At 41.9% G+C, this 15,611-nt stretch overlaps 1 protein-coding gene across 4 annotated transcripts in view; it reads right to left on the bottom strand.

The window, feature by feature from the left end:
* The window catches only part of FAM168B (family with sequence similarity 168 member B), a 59,379-nt gene that overhangs the window by 24,602 nt on the left and 19,166 nt on the right, over positions 1–15,611 (bottom strand). For 3 of the 4 annotated variants that reach the window (XM_087434986.1, XM_087434987.1, XM_087434988.1), the window contains one exon: positions 13,979–14,062. In XM_087434986.1, coding sequence (XP_087291112.1) covers positions 13,979–14,062 — 84 coding nt within the window. Of the gene's footprint in view, positions 1–13,978; positions 14,063–14,150; positions 14,284–15,611 lie in introns of all 4 variants that reach the window. The other variant, XM_087434989.1, reaches the window with a different exon arrangement.

Genomic DNA, 15,611 nt, shown 5'->3' on the forward strand with positions numbered 1-15,611 from the left:
GTCCTGGACAAACCTCTTCAGTGTCTTCTTCCAGATGCCATTCATACATTCCTCAGTGACATAACCCCAAGTCCAAGCAAAAGTTCCTGATGCAGTCACAGATGTTGTAATCCTTCCACAATTGCATCAGCGTCTTCCTCAGTTGCAGCAATAGCCTGGGCAAAGGCCCTCCTCAGGTAGTAGGCCTTAGAAGCTACTATAATTCCATGATCTATTGGTTGGATCAAAGAGGTGGTATTTAGAGGGAGAAACACGACTCTGATATTGATGAAGATCACCAATAAAAGGAAGATGCCTGGGAACATTATCAATAATAAGCCAGGCACCGGCCCTGTGGTGTAGCAGTTAAGTGCACGCACTCCGCTGCTGGTGGCCCAGGTTTGGATCCTGGGCGCACACCGATGCACCACTTGTCAGGCCATGCTGTGGAGGCGTCCCATATAAAGTGGAGGAAGATGGGCACAGATGTTAGCCCAGGTCCAGTCTTCCTCAGCAAAAAGAGGATTGGCATGGATGTTAGCTCAGGGCTGATCTTCCTCACACACACAAAAACAGTAATAATAAGCCAAATCTTGAAAGGTATGTTATTCTCCAAACAGTACTTCTCCATTTCACTGGCACAGCAGTTCAGGAGGGCATCTTGGAAGAGGAGCTGTGTCATCCACAACTTCTTATTGTTCCTGTGGTACACTGGCAGCCTGTGCTTACTGACATGCTTGAAGGCCCTGGGGTTCTCACTGTGCCAGATCACAAAGGGTTTCAATTTGCAGCCTACAACATTGCCCCCAAGCAAGACTGTTATCCTGTCCTTAAAAGCCTTGAAACCTGGAGTTGACCTGGCCTCCTTATGGATAAAAGTCCTTTCAGGCACCTGTTTCCAGACTAGGGAGGTTTCATACATACTGAATACTTGCTCTGGCAAGAAATTTTCCTCCACCATCAGCTTATCTAGCTTCCAAAAATTCTTCAGCTGCCTTCACATCAGCACTCACCACTCACTTTCACATTATGTAATGAAAAACAATTCTTGAATTGCTTGAACCACTCAGAGCTAGCAATAAATTCAAAATCACAGTCACGTCCAACCTTTTCTTTCAACATCACGAACAAACTTTTTGCTTTGGCTGTGATCGTCATGGTGCTGAGAGGGATATGTTCTGTGTCTGGTCTTCAATCCAGGTCATTAGAAGTTTCTCCATGTCTGATATAGGGCCTTCTTGAATTTTTGTTAGTCTCATTGCCTTCAATGAAGCAGATCCTTTAACAGCATCCATCACTTTGTTGTTGTTCTTCAAGATTGTAGCTATCGGGGCCGGCCCAGTGGCGCAAGCGGTTAAGTGCGCAGGCTCCGCTGCAGCAACCCAGGGTTCACGGGTTCGGATCCTGGCCGCGCACCATGGCACCACTTGTCAAGCCATGCTGTGGCGGCGTCCCATATAAAGTAGAGGAAGGTGGGCATGGATGTTAGCCCACGGCCAGTCTTCCTCAGCAAAAAAAAAGAGGAGGATTGGCAGATGTTAGCTCAGGGCCGATCTTCCTCACACACACACACAAAAAGATTGTAGCTATGGTGGAATGCAACATGCCTGACCAGCAAGCAATAACCATCACTGATTTTCCACCTTCATAGTCCTTAATCACTTTTTTTTTTGTGAGGAAGATCAGCCCTGAGCTAACATCCATGCTAATCCTCCTCTTTTTGCTGAGGAAGACGGGCTCTGAGCTAACATCTATTGCCAATCCTCCTCCTTTTCTTTCCCCCCCGCAAAGCCCCAGTAGATAGTTGTATGTCATAGTTGCACATCCTTCTAGTTGCTGTATGTGGGACGTGGCCTCAGCATGGCCGGAGAAGCGGTGCGTCGGTGCGTGCCCGGGATCCGAACCCGGGCCGCCAGCAGCAGAGCGCGAGCACCCAACTGCTAAGCCACGGGGCCGGCCCCTTAATCACTTTTAATTTCATTTCTAGGTGAATCACTTGATGTGGCCTCTTACTGGCAACATTAGCAGATTTTCTACGCTTACGGGCCATGATGAACACAACAACATGAGATTAAATCAAGCACAAGAGAAAATGAAGCAATCAAGAGATGAGTAAACACAAGATGTATGAGGCTGCTGGCGGCACAACACGGCATACTGTTTTACAGTCAACTTTTTTAATGAGAAGAAAGAGTACATTCTAAAATAACAATAAAAAGTGTATCATAGTAAATACATAAATCAGTAACGCAGTCATATTATCATTATCAAGTGTTATCTACTGTACATAATCATGTGTGCTATACTTTTATACACCTGGCAGCACAGCAGGTCTGCTTACACCAGCATCACCACAAATACTTGAGTACTGCATTGTACTACAATGTTAGGGCAGCTATAACATCACGAGGAGACAGGAATTTTTCAGCTCCCCCTATAATCTTATGGGACCACAATCATATGTATGGTCTGTCATTGACCAAAACATCATTATGCAGCACATAACTATAGTGGTGTCCAGGGGCCAGAGGGCACGAGGGAAACTTTCTGAGGAATGAAGTCACTTGATTGTGGTAGTGTTACACATCTGTATACATCTGTATAAACACACCAAACTGTACACTTAAAAGGATGACTTTTAGTATATGTAAATTATACCTTAATAAAACTGCCCTCTAAGAAACGCTGAGATACCACTGCTCATTCACTAGAATGGGTGACATGGTGGAGTGCTCACACGAGGTCCATGGGACTATCAGACAGTACAACTTCTCTTAAAGCAAGACATACTTCCCACAGGGCCGGGCAATTCACTCCTAGATATTTTCCCTAGAAGAATGAAAATATATGTCCCCAATAAGACTTGTAAAAAACCTTCACCAATCTTAATCATAATAGCCAAAAAATGGGAAATAATCCAAGTCTTCATCAACAGGAGAATGGATAAATTATGAAACATCCACTTAAACACTATTCAGTATCAAAAGGAAAAAACATGGATGAATCTCAAACCATATTGAACTCTTAAAAGACACTAGATAGAGAGAAGCACACACTGTATGATCTCATTTTCGATACCTAACAAGGAAACCTCGCTATAGTGACAGAAATCAGAAGTGGGGGTGATTTGGAGAGGGCGAAAGGAAAGCTTCTGGGATGATAAAATTGCTTGATATTTTGTTTCATGTGGTCGTCACATGAGTATGTACAACCGTCAAAATTCATCCAACTGAACACTTACTATGTGAGTGTATATAAATTATATCTCAAGTTTAAAAAATAAGCTGAGTTTAAACTAAATTCAAAGGTATAAATAAATGAAATTTAAATTCACGTTTAAGAGGTTTAGATTACATTATTGGACTGTATGTAGCAGTGTACATATATTTTGTTTTCAACATAAAAGAGAGAAAGAGAATGAACAACTTCCAAGATATGCACCAATTTTAAATGATCCTTTTTTTTTTTTTTTTTGTGAGGAAGGAGCTAACATCCATGCCAATCCTCCTCGTTTTGCTGAGGAAGACCGGCCCTGGGCTAACATCTGTGCCTATCTTCCTCCACTTTATATAGGACGCCGCCACAGCATGGCCTGACAAGTGGTGCCTCAGTGTGCGCCTGCGATCCGAACCCAGGCCACCAACAGCGGAGAGCTCACACTTAACCGCTATGCCACAGGGCCGGCCCCAAAATGGTCCTTTTTTTAAAATCACAAGAAAAAAATCCCCCTTTCCTCCAAGGGGCCCAGTCAGTCCTGGAGGTCCTTATCAGAAGTGTCACGAGGGCCGGCTCCGTGGCTTAGCGGTTAAGTGCGCGCGCTCTGATGCTGGCGGCCCGGGTTCGGATACCGGGCACGCCCCAAGGCACCACTTCTCCGTCCAACGCGAGGCCGAGTCCCACGTACAGCAACTAGAAGGATGTGAACCTATGACATACAACTGTCTACTGGGGCTTTGGGGGGAAAAAAAAAATGAATAAATAAAATCTTTAAAAAAAAAAAAAAAAAGGAATGTGGGAGCTTTCCGCAAAAAAAAAAAAGGAATGTGGGAGCTTTCCGCAAAAAAAAAAAAAAAAAGAAGTGTCACATACTCTGTGTGCCTAGGTTCATTAAGACCTTAACACCATGTTTTCTCATTTCCTCCCCAGAACGCTCTTCATGGCATTCGTGATGAAGATGCTGGTAAAGATGCTAATGTCCAAAAGGCTGCACAGTCCTAAGCAGCAGAGCAGGTACTCAAACCCAGATCCAGGTGCATTGAGTCCCGACTCCTGTGCCCAAATCAGGTAACTACCAAGCTCAGCTGGTTTCTGTTTGAAGCGAGAAAAGATCCTCCCAGGTTTCCCAATATCATTGTGAAATTCATTAACTGCTATGTTACTGTAAGTAAAAACAATGCCAAAATTTGAAGACACCAAATTTCAATACTGGTGCTAAATAAAAGCGGAGAATAAAGAGACTTTCAGTTAGGATTTGGAAAAGCAACTTTAAAGACCAGAGCAGTTATAAAGTCCCTCTCTCCTGCTGCTCATCTCCTAGTCTTTAAGAGGGATAAAAAAGGAAAGCGATAGTTTCATGGGTATATACATGTTAAAATTCATCAAATTGAAGCTTTAAATATTTGCACTTTATTGTACCCCAATTATACCTCAATAAGATTGTAAAATATTTTAATTATAAAGAAAAAGGTAATGTTAAAGCCATCAATTTCTAACCACGTACTGACACTCCTAGAAGGCTCAGTGACAGCTCCTTTTCCTCCATAAACGACTGGCTAATTTAAAGGAGGAAATGACATGCTGGTGCGTGGTGGGCACACTTGTGACCAGTCACAGTGACGGGCGCATTGCGCTAGAGCAGAGTGGCTATTCCTCATGGCACACACCACGCTTGGGGCCCGGCCCCAACACAGAGCTTATCAGGGAAGGTCCAGCCCTCTGGACAAGGTGCTGACTTCAGGGAAAATCACAAGAAAACAGACCACCAACAGAGCAGCACTGACACAGTCTTGGCTGGCAAAAGCAGCAGTCAGGTTGTCTCAAAAAAACACGAACCTCGTGGATGAAATCTAGCTAGCTCCCTGCTCCCCAAGCCACCCCTCTCCTTCACTTCTCACGAGGCTGCAACAGCGGCGTCGTTGAGTTAACTCACAGGAGGCTACCGCCTAACGTGGTTCCCATGCCTTGGCTAAACCCTACTTTCTTTCTCATTATTTCTAGTGGCCTGAATTAAGAGATCCTCCAAGGAGCTACTAAACTCACATCTGACCAAAAGGATATCAGTTATTTTATAGAGCTGCCAGATAATCAAAATATTCATAGAACTACCCACTGTTATATTTTGAGAACAAACACTAGACTTACACTTTCAGAATCACATTCAAAATTTCTGGTGCTAGCCAGTTTTCATATGGTTAAAAAACAACAAACCAACAAGGCCCTTTTTCTTCATTAGACAATTAAAAGAATTCATGATATAGATGAGACAATTGGAAATATGAATACTGATTGTCATATTGAGAGTATTAAAGAATTATTATTTTTAGGTGTGACAATGATACATATTTTTTAATTTATCTTTTAAAGATAATACTGAAAAACTGATGAATATGATCTGAGATTGGCTTCAAAATAATACAGGGGAAAGTAGTTGGAGTATAGACGAAAAAGACCAGCTAAAAGCTAATAACTGCCAACCTAGGTGATAGGCAAATGGACACCATATGCTGTACACTTGTGTATATACAGACAGTCCCCGACTTAAGCTTTTTTGACTTTTACGATGGTGCAAAAGCAATACGCATTCAGCAGAAACCATACTTTGAATTTTGATCTTTTTCTGGGCTAGCAATACGCAGTAGGATGCTCTCTCGTGATGTTGGGAAGCAACAATAAGCCACAGCTCCCAGTCAGCCACGAGATTACGTGGGTAAAGAACCAATATACTTACAACTATTCCGTACCCAGACAAGCATTCCGTTTTTCACTTTCAGTACAGTATTCAATAAATTACATGAGACATTCAACACTTTATTATAAAATAGGCTTTGTGTTAGATGATTTTGCCCAACTGTACGCTAATGTAAGTGTTCTGAGCACTTTTAAGATAGGCTGGGCTAAGCTACGACGTTCAGTAGGTGAAGTGTATTAAATGCTTTTTCAACTTATGATATTTTCAACTTACGATGGGTTTATTGGGATGTAACCCATCATAAGTCGAGGAAGATCTGTATCTGAAATTTTTCGTAATAAAAACTCTTTTAAAGTCAAAATATTTTTTAAAAGGTTAGGCAGACTATGGATTAAAAGAGACAAGAAACATAACAAATTCAACTTTATAAACAAATTCCACATGTAAATGTTGAATAGATCCTGGTTCCAAAATTTTTTTTTAATTTTTGGGACAAACAGGCAAATTTAAATATGAACAATTAAATAAAATTAGGGAATTACTGTTTCTTAGTGTGATAACACTAGTTCAGGCGTCATGCAAAAGAGCATCCTCATTATTTTAAGAAGAGCCGCAATGAAGGCCATAGGACCAGAGCCACAAAGACTACCACTCTGAATTAGTTCAGCAGAAAAAACAAAAACAAACAACAACAAAATACACACACACACTCATCTTGATATAGTAGATAAAGCAAATATGGCAAAATGATTACTGATGAATCTAGGTGGTGAGTATTATGAGCATGCACTATACTGTTCTCTCAATTTTTCTGCATATCTGAAAAATTTTTATAGTAAACAAGGTGAGAAAAGTTCTAATGCCTTCAGATGGTGACACACAACTAAGAGAGGATCTAAGCCAGCCAGAAAATCTCCCTCAAAACAAAAGTTATGCACAAGCTAAAGGACAAGTAAAGAAGCTGACAGACGCCCAGTGACTGCCACTGGGAGACGAATATAAAAATCTTGCTGAGCCTTAAAAAAGGCGACGAGCAGGAAGGCATGGCTCTTCAGCAATCTGATCTGAAAGATGACCTGGCAGCTAGGTGATTAGCTGGAAGAACAAATAAAAGTAAAATATGCCAATATGCAACACATAAAGCCAACCCTCTACAGAAAGTCATAGTTCTACATGATAAACTGATTCACAAAAAGAACGAGAAGAAAAAGGAGAAGCTGTTTGAGGAAGTGAAAACACACAAGCAATGAATTTAAGACCTGGAAGAAAAACTGGAGAAAATAGAGCCTCTAAAAAACCCATTGGTATTCCTAATAAGAAAGTCCATGACCATTCTGTCACTGTTCAAACTGCAGAAAGAGCTTGGAGCTTGGACTGACGCAGCCAATCTGAACAAGCTTCCAAGAATACAGTGTAAAGCCGTGAGGAAGCGCTAGGCACACCCCCTCCAAAAAGAGGGGTTTCTCTGAATTCAGAAGCACTCTTTTGGCCCACCACATCCACTGAAAGTAAGTGAAGTCCTTTACCCACAATCAATGACAGGCCAACCTACGATGTCCGTCTTCTCGTCTAATGGATGCCTGAGGCCTACTATGGTGGAAATCCCTCCAACTGGCCCGAGATCTCTAAATCATCTGAGGTATCTTTCATAACACCTGCCTCATATGTGTGCTTTGTTGAAGACAAAAGGATAACTCCAAGAATCTATCATGTGTATACATCTGTCAGAATGCAATGAATGGTACACTTAAAATTTATGCATCTCACGTACGGAAATTTCACCTAAAAACCAAGCCAATAAACAACTGTAAACAAATATTAATGATATGCATGCTGAAGTAAATGGGATGAAGTGTCCTGACGTCCACAACTTACTTTGAAACACATCAAAAAATAAAATGAACTGAAGGATGGATGGAGAGATATATGTGTGATACAAGTAAAATGTTAATTTTAAAAAAATCTCGGTAGTCCATATGTAGATGTTCACTGTGAATTTTTTTCAGCTTCTCTGTATATCTGAAAATTTTTACAATAAAATGTTGGGAAAAGTCGCCCAATATTTCTACTAATTATAGCGATGGTTTTTAATATATATTATCTTACTGCTTCTTCTTATAATTGTGAGCTATGTCCTAATACTCACCACAAAATTTATTTTGTTTTGTTGTATGGGCATGAATATTCACCACTTTCTATCCAACATTCAAGACAAATCAGTTTCATGGAAAGCAAACATGTCTCCCAGTCAATTAAAAACTAAATGTGTGCAAGGCACCTTCCTTTTTCCTTTTATATAGCACTAGATCCATTGTATTACACCAGAGAATCTCAATACGAACCTTACAAACTTAAATACACATACAACATACACATCTCATGGTACCCAAAATAGACACTGCTTCTCTGAAATAATTTTTACACTTGCAAACCACTCACAGTACAAAACCAAATACATCCACTGCTAAGTCTTTCAAACAACAATAGCTTTCCACGTTCTCCTTCCCTACAATAAGACCATCCATACCAATGCAACATAGACAACAAAATGGTTACAACCCTTCTCCTTTTACTCTTGCCACATACCTGGGAGTCATCACTGCCTGACCTCCTCTCAGGGAAGAACTCATGCACAGGGCCACTGTTCTTAGTGCTAATTGTGAGGTGCCAGAAGCTTTTCATATTTGAATGGATCACTTTTTCCAAAAGTACTGTATTACTGCACAGATTTTTATTTTATTTATTTATTTATTTTTCCCCCAAAGCCCCAGTAGATAGCTGTATGTCATAGTTGCACATCCTTCTAGCTGCTGCATGTGGGACGCGGCCCCAGCATGGCCGGAGAAGCGGCGCGTCTCTGCGCGCCCGGGATCCGAACCCGGGCCGCCTGCATCGGAGCGCACGCACTTAACCGCCAAGCCACGGGGCCGGCCCCTGCACAGATTTTATATAATAATTTTCTGAGTAAAATAGACATTTATTTAGAAAATTTGGAAAATTCAGAAACATAAAGTGTGTGTAAGGAAGAAAGGCCTGCACAAAAACACAACATCACGAAATTTCAGAACACTGGAGACAAAAATACTCCCGAGTACCAACAAGAAACCTAGGCTACAGTCAACCAAGCATCAGCAAGGAATCGAAATTCTCAGCAGCAACAATGGAAGCTGGCAAACAATTAAGCAATTCCTCAAAATTCTGGGGGGAAATAACTGCTAGACTAGAATTACATATCCAGACAAACTACTGATGAGTTTGAGTGCACAATAAAATGTTTTCAGACATGAAAAATTTCAAAATTGTGACTCTCTCATACCATCTTGGGAGATTACTGAAGAAGAGTCTCCACTAAAATCAAAGAGCAAACTAAGAGAGAAGACAAGAAATCAAACAGAAGGGAAAGGCAAAGACTCCCTGGGATGACGGAAAAGAGCGACCCAGGGTGAGGCCCAGAGACAAGCAGTCAGACTAGAAGAGGAGAGGGGGCTTCAAAATGAGGTCACCAAGAAATAAAACATGAAACACATCACATGGCATAAAATGCTGAGAAGAGATGCCCACCTCTGGGGGAAAGTTGGGAGTTTAATTAACAATATGGTTACAGAAATCTAATCAAGAATATCAGGTCCAGGGAGGAAAAAACAGCAGCAGAAGAAAACAGCCAAATGATGCTCACACAGTCACAACAAAAGGGATGGGAAGGAGAGTGAGGGAATCTTTACATTATGTGCATGTAAACCTTTAATTTAGACAAGAGAGAAATAAATCCCATGACCCCACAACCTGTTAACATTCTCATGGTTTTCTCTCCTGTGTGGCTGCCATAAGTGAGGTTTAATTTTAAGCAAACCTGGGGTCTTACTTCATGGACAAAATTCTGAGTTTAAAAAGAAAAAAAGCTGTACCATAAAGCATTTTCATTTATTAAATATCCTTCATGAACCAGCAGTAAGACCAGTTAAGCACTGTGAAATAAACCAACAGTTTAATTAAACCATTACTTTGTTATTAGATATATCCGCACTTGTATATAAATTTTTGCATAGCTGATTATTCTTTTAGGATACATTCCAAGGGGCCGGCCCGGTGGTGCAAACAGTTGGGTGCGCGCGCTCTGCCGCGGCAGCCCGGGGTTCGCCAGTTCGGATCCTGGGCGTGCACCGACGCACTGCTTGTCAAGCCATGTTGTGGTGACATCCCATATAAAAAGTGGAGGAAGATGGGCACGGAGGTTAGCCCAGGGCCAGTCTTCCTCAGCAAAAAAAGAGGAGGATTGGCAGATGTTAGCACAGGGCTGATCTTCCTCACAAAAAAAAAAAAAAAAAAAAAAAAGGATACATTCCTAGAAGTGGGTCAGAAGGACTCATTTTTAAGCTTCTTTCTAATATACTGCCAAACTGTCCTCCAAAAAAGTTTCCCGAATTTACCCTTCATCCAGCAGCCATGCATGGAAGCAACCAGGAAAGCTATTTCATTGCTCTTAGCAACATTTTCATCTTTTTAAAATACGTGCTAATTCAATATCTAAATCACCTCTTAAATAGAGCTTACTACAAAGAACTGAATGTTGGGGCCAGCCCCATGGCTTAGCAGTTAAGTGAGCACATTCTGCTACTGGCGGCCTGGGTTCGGATCCGGACGCCCACCGACACACCGCTTCTCCAGCCATGCTGAGGCCATGTCCCACATAAGGAACTAGAAGGATGTGCAACTATGACATACAACTATCTACTGGGACTTTGCGGGGAGGAAAAAAAAAAAAAAAAACGAGGAGGACTGGCAGTAGATGTTAGCTCAGAGCCGGTCTTCCTCAGCAAAAAGAGGAGGATTAGCATGGATGTTAGCTCAGGGCTGATCTTCCTCACAAAAAAAAAAAGAACTGAATGTTTCCTTGATGATTTCAGTTGTTCACTGCAAATATTAGCTACAGATACTTGTGACTATAAGTGGGAGTAGAACAGAAGCCTGACTGTTCGGCCTCAGTGCCACGGGAGCCTGATCGCGTGCTTGCTACTGGAGCCCTCAAAGAACAGCTGAGGGGATATATTGATTCATTACATAAATGGCAAAAAAGAAATGAAATAGCTTTCCTGGGAGTGACACAGCCAGGATTTGAGCCACAGCCGGCTAACTCCACAGCCCAAACTCTTTCCAATATATTTTCCTGATTCCAAAAAAGGATAGCTCCCTCTGGGGACACGTGTACCCAGCCGACTGTGCTTGTTCATGAGGACGAAATGAATGACACCTCCACTTCCAGATACTGAGAAATGGAATCTTTCAGCAAGAGACATGACATCTCATCATGAGGTTCTCTAAACGCTATCTTTGTCACACTCAGAAGAGCTAAGAAATAAGCAGTGTTAGGATTGCAGAAGTGCTTTAAAAGCCAAACTCAACATACACACCACCAATACCACACACCAGCTTTGTCCACAAATCTGGTGCTAAGAGAACCAGAAGGCAGAATGAGACAGCAGCGGAAATGGAGAAAAACTTCTCTTTTTGTTTAGTTTTTTTTATAGTGACAACTTGGGCTTGCTCATCATATAGGAAGAAAGGCCCACTGAAAAGGGAAATTAAAAAGTTCAAGATCTGAAAACAGTGAGAGGATCCCAGACAAAGATGGGAGCATAGCCGTGGCCCAGACCCAGCTCAGGTGGCTGAAAGCACTCGAGGGACACTGGCAGAACCTTCAGAGTACCCTTTATTTTTTCATTCACAAATTTCATACATCTTTATTCTCAGCTTATTTTTTCATTCACAAATTTCACATACATCCTTATTCCCAGCTTTCCTAAAAATCGGAAGATTGGGCACTGCTGGGCCAGCAGTCTGCAGCCGACAACTATCTGGCACCTCTCAGCGGACGCCCCTTTAAACAAGGCAGGCCCTCTTGGCAGCCACCATGCCCACCAATCCCACTACCCCCACCTGCCTACCCCAGCTTCTGGGCTAGAGGAACACCTTGAGAGCAGTCTTGGAAAAGTGACAAGAAAGGACTCATCTTCCTAAGAGAAAGGAGACACATGAGAGAAGATGGATGATACTTGTTCCACAGGTTGGCCCAGAGGCACCCCAAAGGAGGAAGCCATCAGACAGCAGCACCAGACCTCCAAACACCAAGCTTCCTCTCAGGGGAGCACTGCACGCTCTAGGCAGGGAGGACAGCTTTGCCAGCCTCAAACAAACCTGAGGCTCTTTTTGTAAAGAATAAAAAAGAGTTCCAAGTTTTTAGTATATTTTTACAGTAACTTGTACTCCATGAAGAAAATGAGTACAAATGATCTACCCTGGAAAATTCCACAACGGTGACATTTTCTGGTGGTCTGCAGCATGATCACACATAGTAATAAACAACTAATACTTATGCAAAAAATAAACTTCAATCTACTTCTACCACCATATACAAAACTTAACCCAAAATGGGTCACAGACCTAAATGTAAAACCTAAAACTATAAAACTTTCAGGGCCGGCCCCGTGGCTTAGCGGTTAAGTGCGCGCGCTCCGCTGCTGGCAACCCGGGTTCGGATCTCGCGTCTCCGGCCATGCTGAGGCCGTGTCCCACATACAGCAACTAGAAGGATGTGCAGCTGTGACATACAACTATCTACTGGGGCTTTGGGGGGGAAATAAATAAATAAATAAAATCTTTATAAAACTTCCAAAAGAAAATAGGAGAAAATCTTTGTGAAGTTGGGTTAGGCCAAGATTTCTGAGATATCAAAAGCATGATCCATAAAAGAACAAAATGATAATTTGACCTTCATTAAATTTAAAAACTCCTGCTCTTTTAAAGACACTGTCTTGGGGCTGGCCAGGTGGCGAGCGGTTAAGTGTGCACGCTCTGCTTCCACGGCCCGGGGTTCACAGGTTCAGATCCTGGCATGCACCGACGCACTACTTGTCAAGCCATGCTGTGGCAGTGTCCCATATATAAAGTGGAGGAAGATGGGCACGGATGTTAGCCCAGGGCAATCGTCCTCAGCAAAAAAGAGGAGGATTGGCATTGGATGTTAGCTCAGGGCTAGTCTACCACACCAAAAAAAAGACACTGTTAAGAGAATGAAAAAAGCCACAGACCAGGACAAAATATTTACAAATCATGTATCTGATAAAGAACTCTCAAAACTCAACAACAAGAAAACAAACTCAAAAACTGACATACAGTAAAAGATATATACACACTTTACCAAAGACATACAAATGACAAACAAGCACATGAAAAGATGCTCTACGCTATGACTCATCAGGTAAGTTCAAATTAAAACTACAATGTTCTATTACTACACACCCACTGGGAGGACTAAAATTAAAACAAATGACTAAGAAAAAAAAACAAAAAAGAGAATAAAGCCAAATAAAAAAATAAATAAATTTTAAAAAGTAAAAAAAAAAAAGAGAAAAAAAATAAAAAAATAAATGACTACACTGAGTGTTGGCAAGATGTAAAGGAACTGGAACTCTCATCCCTTGCTGATGGGAACATAAAATGGTACAACCGCTTTGGAAGACAGTATGGCAGACTCTTACAAAATTACACATCCACCTACCTTAAGAACCAGCCACTCCACTCCTTTGTTTTTACTCAAGAGAAATGAAAGTGTATGTCTACACAAAGACTTGTGCACAAATATTCACAGCAGTTTCATTTGTAACAGCCCAATACTGCAAACAATCCAAATGTTCATGGAATACTACCCAATAAGTACTGATACACACTACAACACGGATGTCAAAATAATTATGCTGAATGAAAGGAGCCAGTCTAAAAAAAAAGTACATTCTATATGATTCATTTATACAAAACCCTAGAAAATACAAACGAATTGTGAGTGAGAGAAAACACATCAGTGATTTCCTGGAGGCTAGGTGAGATTACAAAGGAGAAGGAGAAAACTTTTTGCAGATGAGGGATTATGTTCACTCTCAATTGTAAGGGTGGTATACATTATATCAAAAGTTATCAAACTGTACACTAAATATGTGCAGTATATGTCATTTATACCTCAAGAGAACTGTTTAAAAAACTTCTCCCTGGCTGCACTGACAAAGCATTTTTGCCACGCAGCACATATGGCCTGCATACCTGTTTGGAAGGTAGGATTCGCTCCGGGGTACATGTTGGGGGAGTAGGCAGGAGCTGCTGCTGCATAGCCCATGGGGAAACCAGCTGGAGAAAAACACAGAACAATCTCATGTCATCACGGGAAGGAGTAACATGACTTTACAACCAGGGTTTCCACAGACGTTGTTCTTACCTTCTTCATCAGAACCCCACAGACAGACTGGCTTAAGGAGTCCAACAGCACTACAGATGCTGAGCAGCTTTCTCTAGCTGTCTCCTTTCCTCAGAACTGTGATGGCTCACAATCATAATCATGTCTTTTAAACCTATGAGTAAACGCTTACAACTTTATACAACTGAAAGAATCTGGCAGAAACTGAGTTACAATGCCAAAAAAACCCGACCCAAAGCTGAAGTCAGAAAACTTCAACACTAGTGGCAATTTTATGCTAGATTCTAAGCACATATAATTTACAACTTAGCGAGAGTAATAAAAGTGCTAATAGCATCACGTGCTGAAGAGGCTCTGACACACGGAACTGGGAAAAATCCAATCTCACAATCCACTTGCAAGCAACTTGATCTTTATTAATACAAGTGAGGAAACCTCAATAAAACTAAACCACAACCACTAATAATTCATGTGAACACAACAGAAACATCAAATAAAGCATTAAGTGTTACAATCAAAATCCCAGCCACCAGGCCTCCACCAGCAGAGAGGCCATAGTCACCTGCTCCAGGCCTCCTCATAGCCTAGGGACCCCATGAGGCCCATGCCCAGGCCTTCTGCCTGACCCCTCTGGTTCACAGTTCAGAACACACCATCCATGTGACAGCTGGGGCATTAGAAAGCCTTCTTTACATTCAGGGCACAGAGCCAATGAAGGTGACCCAGGTTCACTAGTCTTTACTACTGTCACAAACCAGTTGTGAGAAGCTGTAACTTCCCCATTCCTCTTTTCCCTCACCTGTAAATAAAGTTGAAATAGAACACCAGTCTTTGAAAGACACTGTGTTAAGGGGACTCAGAGAAAAGTGGCTCTTAGGAGTATTTAAAGCATCGTGGTGGTAACAGTAACCACCATGAGGAAACAGAAGGGTAGGAGGCTAAGGTGAACACTTGGGGAGAGTTCTGAGGAGAATTCCACAGGTAAAATGGGTCTGGATTTTATTTCTAAAGGCTCTGAATAAAGTGCCTTATACAAACCCCTTGCAGTCTCCACCACAGCTTGGATGCCCTGGCTCTACTGCGTCTCCTTCTCAAGCTGTCCTGCAGGCCTGTGGGCCTCCTTGCGGGGCAGGAACAGAAGTCTTCAGTCCCAGTGGTCCCCAGGAATCCCTACTTGGAAGTGCCCAGTTCTCACCTCATATATAAATCCTCTGCGTCAGAGCTGCTTTCCTCTTTCTCAAAATTGATCCTCCTTTATCCCAGCAGAAACTATTTTGGGTTTATTTCCTGGATTATCATTTTCCCATTTGCCCTAATTAGTCAGACAACAGTGTGTGGGGGTCAAATGTCTATCAGGTTCACTCATTTTGGACATCAAGGACAGATTCAACTTGAAACAGACCTGAAATGTCCATTTTAAAGACCAGAACAGGGGGCCGGCCCATGGCGTAGTGGTTAAGTGCGTGCACTCCGCTGCTGGCG

This window comes from Ceratotherium simum, chromosome 9, assembly GCF_057802395.1.
Source record: "Ceratotherium simum simum isolate JZ-2026a chromosome 9, ASM5780239v1, whole genome shotgun sequence".
Lineage (NCBI taxonomy): Eukaryota > Metazoa > Chordata > Mammalia > Perissodactyla > Rhinocerotidae > Ceratotherium > Ceratotherium simum.